The sequence below is a fragment of the Archocentrus centrarchus genome, chromosome 11 (genome assembly GCF_007364275.1).
Source record: "Archocentrus centrarchus isolate MPI-CPG fArcCen1 chromosome 11, fArcCen1, whole genome shotgun sequence".
Lineage (NCBI taxonomy): Eukaryota > Metazoa > Chordata > Actinopteri > Cichliformes > Cichlidae > Archocentrus > Archocentrus centrarchus.
The window spans coordinates 25,091,607-25,099,880 of NC_044356.1; the positions used below are offsets into that span (position 1 = coordinate 25,091,607).

Genomic DNA, 8,274 nt, shown 5'->3' on the forward strand with positions numbered 1-8,274 from the left:
GGAGATAAAAAAGGACAGAGAGAGAGGTAGAAAGGAAAGGACATGGGCAGGGAGATAAAGAGGGACACAGAGGGAAGGACAAAGGGAGAGACAGGAAGACATGGGGAGGGAAGGAGAGGGAGGGACATGGGGTTGAGGGAAGGAGATAGGGAGCTAAAGAGGGAGACAAGGAGAGGAAGGGATATGGGGAGGGAGAGAAAGAGGGAGAAAGATGGACATGGGGTGGGAGGGAGATAGGGAGGGGGGAGATAAAGAGGGACATAGGGAGAGAATAAAGGGCATGGGAAGAGAGGGAGGGAGATAGACAAGGACATGGTGAGATAGGGAGGTTGGGACATAGTGAGGGAGATAGGCAGACAGGAAAGGACATGGGAAGGGAAGGAAAGGGAGGGACATGGGGTAGAGGGAAGGAAAGAGGGAGCTAAAGAGGGAGATAAGGAGAGGAAGGGACATGGGGAGGGAGAAGAGGGAGAAATATGGACATAGGGAGAGAGGGAAGGACATGGGGAGGGAGATAAAGAGGGACATAGAGAGGGACAGACATAGACAGGAAGGGAGGGAGATAAAGAGGGACACAGAGAGAGAGGAAGGAATATAGGTAGGGCGAGGAACATGGAGAGGGAGGGAGGGAGGGGTGGAAATATGAGGGGAAATGGGGAGAAGGAGGGAGATAAAGTAGGACACTGGGAGAGGAAAGGACATAGTAACAGAGGGAGGGAAGGAGGGAGAAAAAGAGGGACACAGGGAGAGGAAGGGACATAGGGGGAGAGGGAGGGAAAGAGGGAGAAAAAGATGAACATAGGGAGAGGGAAGGACAAAGGGAGAAAGGGAGGGATTAAGTGAGGGACAGTGGAAGATAAAGAGAGTCACAAGGAGAGGGGGGATATTGGGAGGGTGACAGAGAGGGACACAGGAAGACGGAGGGAGATAAAGAGGAACATGGGGAGAGAGGGAGGGACATGGGAGGGGAGATATAAAGGAACACAGGGAGAGTGGAAGATAAAGAGGGACATAAGGAGGGACACAGGGAGGGAGGGAAATGGGAAGAAGGGAGGGACAGGGTGATATATAAACAGGGACATAGAGGGAGGGAAATAGGGAGGAAGAAAGGGAGGAGGAGGAAGACAGGCAGGGAGGAATTGGAGGAAAAGAGGAAGCTCAGTACCAAGAGAGGGAGGGAGGGAGGGAGGGAGGGATAAAAGGTGGAAGACGGGAAGGGAGGGAGCCAATGAGGAACATAAAGAGGAAGAAATAAAAAGGTTTGGAAAGAAGTAAGGAGATGGAGGGAGGGATATAACGAGTGAAAAAGAAAACGTGAAGGACAGACAGGGAAGAAGATAAAGAGGAAAATAGGGAGAGAAGGAAGGACATGGGGAGAGAGGGAGATGTCCTTCACTATGTCCGTCCCTCATAGGGAGAGAGGGAGGGCGATAAAGAGGGACATGGAGAGGAAGTGAGGGAGATAAAGAAGGGCACGGGGACAGGGAGGGGATATAGGGGAGGGAGGGAGATAAAGAGGCACATAGGGAGAGAACAAATGACATGGGAAGAGAGGGAGAGAGATAGACAGGGACATGGTGAGATAGGGAGGAAGGGAGGTTGGGACATAGGTAGGGAGCGAGGGAGATAGGCAGAGAGCAAAGGACATGGGAAGAGAGGGAGGGGGATAGGGAGAGAGAGGAGGACATGGGGAGGGAGATTACGGGGAACATAGGAAAAGAAGGAGGGCCATAAAGGGGGACACAGGAGGAGGGAGGGAGACATAGAGCGACACAGGGAGGGACATGGGAGGGGAGATATAAAATGACAGGGAGAGGGATAAAAAGGAATATAAGCAGGGCCATAAGGAGGGAGAGAAATAAAGAGGGACAAAGGGAGGGGGAAAGAGGGACATAGGTAGAAAGGAAAGGACATGGGCAGGCAGATAAAGAGGGACATAGAGCGAAGGACATAGGGAGAGACAGGAAGACATGGGGAGGAAAGGAGAGGGAGGGACATGGGGTAGAGGGAAGGAAAGAGGGAGATAAAGAGAGGAAGGGATATGGGGAGGGAGAGAATGTGGGAGAAAGACGGACATAGGGAGAGAGGGAAGGACATGGAGAGGGAGGGAGGGAGGGGTGGAAATATAAGGGGAAATGGGGAGAAGGAGGGAGATAAAGTAGGACACTGGGAGAGGAAAGGACATAGTAACAGAGGGAGGGAAGGAGGGAGAAAAAGAGGGACACAGGGAGAGGAAGGGACATAGGGGGAGAGGGAGGGAAAGAGGGAGAAAAAGATGAACATAGGGAGAGGGAAGGACAAAGGGAGAAAGGGAGGGATTAAGTGAGAGACAGTGGAAGATAAAGAGAGTCACAAGGAGAGGGGGGATATTGTGGGAGGGAAATAGTGAGGGAGGGAAGGAAATGAAGAAGGACATAGGGAGGGGTAAACATGGTTATAGATAGGGTTATAGATGGAAATACAGAGGACATGGAGGGAAAGAGGGAGCGAGGGAGATAAAAAACGAACATAGGGAGAGGGTGGGACATAGGGAGGGACATAGAGGAAAGGACATAGGGAGAGAGGGAGGGATTAAGTGAGGGACAGTGGCAGATAAAGAGAGTCACAAGGAGAGGGAGGGATATTGGGAGGGTGATAGAGAGGGAAGGACATGGGGAGGGAGATAAAGAGGGACATAGAAGCAGGGAGGGACATACGAAGGGAAATAAAGAGGGACATGGTGGGAAAGAGGGAGCGAGGGAGCGAGGGAGATAAAAAATGGACATAGGGAGAGGGTGGGACATAGGGAGGGTGGGAGAAAAAGAGGGAGTAAGAGAGGGAGATGAAGAAGAACATAAAGAGGGACACAGAGTGAGGGATACAGGGAGAGAGGGAGGGATTAAGTGAGGGACAGTGGCAGATAAAGAGAGTCACAACAAGAGGGTGATAGAGAGGGACAGGGTCAAAGAAGATAGGCAGGGCAATACAAAGGGAGGGAGGAAGACAGTAAAGTAGATAGGGAGTAAAAGGGTGATAAAAGGAAGAAGTTAGGAGGGGAGGAAAAGAGGGAAGGAGGGAGAAAGGGGAGAATACTGGAAGGGAGGGAGAAAGAGCTAATGAGAAACATAAAGAGAAAGAGATGCAAAGAGGAAGGAAGGAAGGATGGAAGAGAGATGGCGGAAGGGATGAAAAAAGAAGGAAAGAAGATGGAAAGAGAAGGTGGTACTTTATCTGTTCTGCTCTCTGATGTGGTCCAGCCAGCTCCTCGTTGTTTCTGCCTGCTTCTCTTATGTTACCTGGAATTACAAAGGCAGTACAATTTAGGAAAAGTTTACATGCTTTAAACAGATTCAAATGTTGTTAAAGACAGGGTTTCCTGACGATATATATTTGCCACAAATTATTTTATTTTGCATTTTAAAATGTTCATGCACAACACACTCTACAACAGACTGTTTTATATCATATATTATGACTCTGTAACACTTTCACTGTACACATGACCATGACATTAACAAATGCAGAGTGGAAAAAAAGGCTTCTTTTAAGCCCACTTAAAAAAAAAATCTGTAGAAAAACAGGAAATGTCCTGGTAATTTTCATTGACCTTTGCATAAATGGTAAAATGGAAAAATCTGTAGATTTTTACAGCATACCCTCCATACTACTTATGGGCATTTACTTCAATTATAAAATGGAAAATTCCATTTATTTACAGTATATGTTCTGTACAAATAACGGATACTTCCATTAATAGTAAAATGGAAAATTCTGTGTGTATTACCATTAACAGGCAGTTCCTTTCACCCCTTTGTTTTCTTCAACTCAAAATCTAAACTAAAAAATGACAGCATCCACAGACTAATGTAATGTCTCATGATAAAATTACTAAACAGCCAATATATGAACTCACAGTCTTTATGGTAAGTGTGTGATTCCAGTGCCAGATTTAGATTGCTTCATTTGGTAATAACTGTTATTTTTCAAATAATCTCTAATGATCTGAATATTGAAGACAAATATCTCTGCTTACAGTTGGCAGTTACATAAAGGCTAAAGGTGTATGTCTGCAGTTATTAGCTAAACCTTTTTATGGGCTACAACATGGGCATAATGATAATAGTGCTGAGTACAAAATTTCATTTCAATTAACTTATCATTGTAGGCTGTTAACCAGCAAACTAGTCTACGCTGGTCAGCTACTTTAAGTTTACTTTAACGACCCAACATTAGCATTTGTTAGCATCATCGGTTAGGAATGTCTGAGGCAAAAATCGGGGCGAGTTTAATTCTGCCTGAAACCATTAAAAGTGTAAAATAAAGGTAATTCAAAACATAAGGTTTATTGTAAAATTTACATTAGAATCCCAAATTATTCATTCCTGTCATTACCTCAGTAGGAACATGAAGCTCTCTTTACCTAGTTTTCACTGTATTTAGCTTGTTAGCTAGCTAGTAGTTACAGGTGTGTAAACCCCAAGAGAATACTGGTCTTTGTCCGGCCACCAGAGGCCAAAAGTAGTGGTTTTATAGCCACGAATAATTTTAATATTCACTAAACTATAACGTTTAAGTCAAATCAAACCTGAATCGCGAAGCAGTTTCTGCAGCTCCAGAGTCCACATTCCAAGTGAAGCCTGTCAATGTAACGGCTGCCCTCCCTCTAACTTTCCCTCCTTTCGTGTTTCTTGCTCCTGCAATGCACTGTAGAAGAAATACCAAAAACTCCTGTAAATAACTAATGCCTTTATATTTATACAGCACACTGTCCTGTATTTTTACTGATTTTTTTACATTGTGGAAAAGTATCAACATCAAATTTTCAATCAAAATGTAACTTTGCACTTCATTAATCTGACTACAGCAAAAGGTGATATTTTCCTTTTTACATGGAAAAACAATGCTAGCAAAGTAATTTTAGTATTTGACCAGCACAATTTAGTTAGATTAAACAGAAAAGGTAAGTAAAAACAGCGTTATCCTGTCAGCAGAGTGGGCTTACCTCTCCAAAGGTGGATCCACAACTGAGAGCAGAATTCTGTCTTCCTGCAGATATGCCTTAGTTCTCCTGTGACGTCACAATAGCTGCCACTCAGAGCAGAATTCCAAAATTTCATTCAATTTAACAATAAGCCCTTGAAGCCCTCAGCAGCTGTTGGTTCTTCTGCACTGCAGCATTGGTCACAGTGGCTGTTTTAAGTAGTTTACCCACTTTCTATCACACACATATCAGTTGATCTTTAGTAAGACCTTTGGATCAATATTTAGCCACACTTTTCAGGGTCCTGGAAGTGCACTGATGAAATGATTTTATCTCCACATCATCCTGGACATTTTACTGATATGCATAAGAGGACTCAAAAGAAAAGCAGCAATTATGAAAACATATTGTTCACAAGTTTATGTTCATGTATTGCAGTAATTAAAAATGTTTTTTTTTTTTTAAATAAAAGGAAATAACAGGAGTGCTACTGGGGTCCCTCAAGCCACCACTGCTCATGGAAGAGAACAGTGGCAAAAAAAAAAAAAAAGAATTTGAAAATTTTAATACACTTCAGTGCTTATTAATAGCTTAATGAATATTTTATTGCTCAATAAATGAGCCTATCCCAGCTGTCTTAGAGTGAAATGCAGCATATATCCTGTACAGATCACCAGTCTGTCACAGGGCTAATACAGAGAGACAGACAACCAGTTACACTCACATCCACACCTTTGGGCAATTTAGAATCGCCAGTTAACCTAACCCCATGTCTTTGGACTGTGGAAGGAAACTGGAGTACCTGGAGAAAACCCACACAAGAAGAACATGAGAACATACAAACTCCACACAGAAAGGCCCGGGCCAAAGTGGATTCAAACCAAGCTTAGCACTGTAGCTGTGAATCAACAGTGCTAACCACCACACCACCGTGCTGCCCTGGTTTAAAAATGTTATTTAGAAATGTTGGCCACTCTGTGCAGGCTCCTTCAGATCAACTGTTTATCTTTTACTAGAATAATAAAGAATTATGCTGCTCTTTATGTGAGCCATTTCCCAAAAAACGTATTCCCCCCTGTTTTGGCCTTGTCATTTTCCATTTTTTCTTTATTATAGAAATATTAGAGTTGGTTTCTATGGTTATTATGACAAAAGCACCCCTGCATTTTTTTTCTTTAACTAAACCTAGTTGATAACTTAGTGCCCTACCATCTTGTTCAAATGTGGTCACGTCTGGTTCTACCAAAATCAGTGTGGCTGCAGTCAAAATGCTGAAGCTTCAAGAAATGCAGAGTCCAGAATCAGCAGTCACAGTCTGAGTCTGCTGCATGCATGATTCTGTCATCTTCTGTCTATTCAAAAGTTTGAAATCATTTTTTTTGAAGGGGGGGGGGGGGGGGGGGGGGGGCAAATTAAAAAAAAACACAAATTATTTAATGTTATGATATAAAATTATTACTTATAAAAATTGTAAATTCTTTGATCATGTGGACCTCAAAACACTACTAATGTATAATGTAAGAAACAATTCACTACCAGTAATCTATGAATTTTTAGTGGGACAGACAGCAGTTACAATGTAAGGAGTACACTAGAAGACATTTTTCTATATCCATAAAGTAGTTTAAGTGTGAAATTACAATAATATCCAAACATAACTGTTTAAAAACAAATATAAAGAGATCATTGTCATGGTACAAGGATGTAGAGGGGTGTTAATTACAGGCTGTATAGTTCATTGTAAAAATACAGCTTGGTTTTTTTGGTTTGTGACATTTATATAGTTTTATGTGTGTAGTCTGTGTGTGTGTGTGTGTGTGGACTCGTATATGGTTATACATCTATTTTGGCTGATCGATGAACACTGACATCATAAATAATTAAATAGTATTAAGAGGGTAGAATTAAATAAGTGTAACCATCATCTTGCTCCTTTTCCATCATGTAAATGGTGTGGTACATAGTTATATACTTTTTACTTTGTTTTCTTCTGTTTACATTTTTTTTTTTTTCAGTTTGAATGTTAGCAATAAAACGGTCAATCTAAAGATCTATAGAAATGCAGAATTCAATACTTGAATTAAACACATTCTGTCATAATTATTTATTTACACTTATCTCACATTCCTCCATAGAGGTAACCTGTTGAGAGCTTCGGGGTGAACAACTGTTGTGCACACAGATCAAACAGTTCAATTATTAGCCCAGACATTCATAAACTATTCAGTACCTCTGGGCTGAAATGTGCTGTTAATATTACTCTGAAATGTGTAAACTCAACACAAGGAAAAAAATGACTCAAATTAAAATAAAATAGGTTTAAAATACCAGCAACAAGATCAGCTGATGATGCACTTATTGCAGTAACCCTGGGGGTTTTCAGGCTCTTCTGGGGCTTTGGGTAACTACATTTATCTGGTTTTCCACTCTTGTAGACATACAATTCCCGAAATGTGCTTTACACACCCCTTTTCTTGGCTATTTTCTGCCTCTTGTGGATGTGAGCATCACATTTAATCAGATTCCACATATCAGCTCTTATTCTAGCGGCAGATGCTTAATCCTGTTTGCATGTCTGACACACAGGACTGATCAGACAACAGGTTCAAGTCGCCATCATCAGTGCGGTGAAACATAATAATGATCAGAGAAATAAAGTAGAATCATTTCAGTCAGTGAGATGTTTTAGTCTCTAGTATCAGGTTAATCATCATCGGATCAATTACTCTATAAGAGCGGGTAAAATGGAGGAAAATGGCAGCTTAAATGTCACTGTCCAGTTGGACCGCGGTTGGGTCAGTATTCAGAGTCAGAAGTCGGGCTCCAGCCGGGGGAGCACCGGGAGGATGAGGTTCCCAAAGGAGGAGTCCTGAGTGATGAAGAAGCCGGAGGAATGGACGTGAGCGTGCTGCAGGGCAGCCTTCTGCTGGGCGGCGATGTGCTGCTGCTCCGCGCTGTCCCTCACCTCCTTCAGGCTGGGCCTGGACGACAGCGGGATGTTGGTTCCGGGGCTGTTCATGGACTGGCTCTGCAGCAGCCGCCTCTTCTCCTTGTCCAGCTCCGCCAGGATGGCCACACGGGTCTTGTTCTGAAAACCTGGCGGGTTAGCAGCCATGTTAGCTTAGCAATTAGCAAACACGGGTCTCACAAGTCCACGAGGCGCATAAAGCTGACTGTCGGGATTGCTTCTTAATGGTGTGTGATTATCTGAACGTCTTCACTGTGGAGAAACACTGAATATGCCCCGCTATACCTTAGGAATAGGAATGAAACGCTCCCGCCAGCAATACGACCTGAAAAACGTCCGGCTGACA

The 8,274-nt window shown here is 43.1% G+C and overlaps 1 protein-coding gene and 1 pseudogene across 2 annotated transcripts; both read right to left on the reverse strand.

The window, feature by feature from the left end:
- Positions 1 to 203: 203 nt before the first annotated feature.
- LOC115788612 (leucine-rich repeat extensin-like protein 5) lies at positions 204 to 5,064 on the reverse strand. 2 transcript variants are annotated; one of them, XM_030741716.1, is made up of 3 exons: positions 4,982 to 5,064; positions 4,565 to 4,683; positions 204 to 3,275 (listed from the first exon to the last, which is right to left on the reverse strand). In XM_030741716.1, the coding sequence occupies exon 3, from the start codon at positions 2,241 to 2,243 to the stop codon at positions 867 to 869; it is 1,377 nt and encodes a 458-aa protein (XP_030597576.1). In that variant the 5' UTR covers positions 2,244 to 3,275; positions 4,565 to 4,683; positions 4,982 to 5,064; the 3' UTR covers positions 204 to 866. The 2 variants fall into 2 exon arrangements, with proteins under 2 accessions (XP_030597576.1, XP_030597577.1); XM_030741717.1 differs by lacking the exons at positions 4,565 to 4,683; positions 4,982 to 5,064 and adding an exon at positions 4,372 to 4,438.
- A 1,550-nt stretch (positions 5,065 to 6,614) lies between these two features.
- Positions 6,615 to 8,274, reverse strand: LOC115788295 (SOSS complex subunit C pseudogene; annotated as a pseudogene).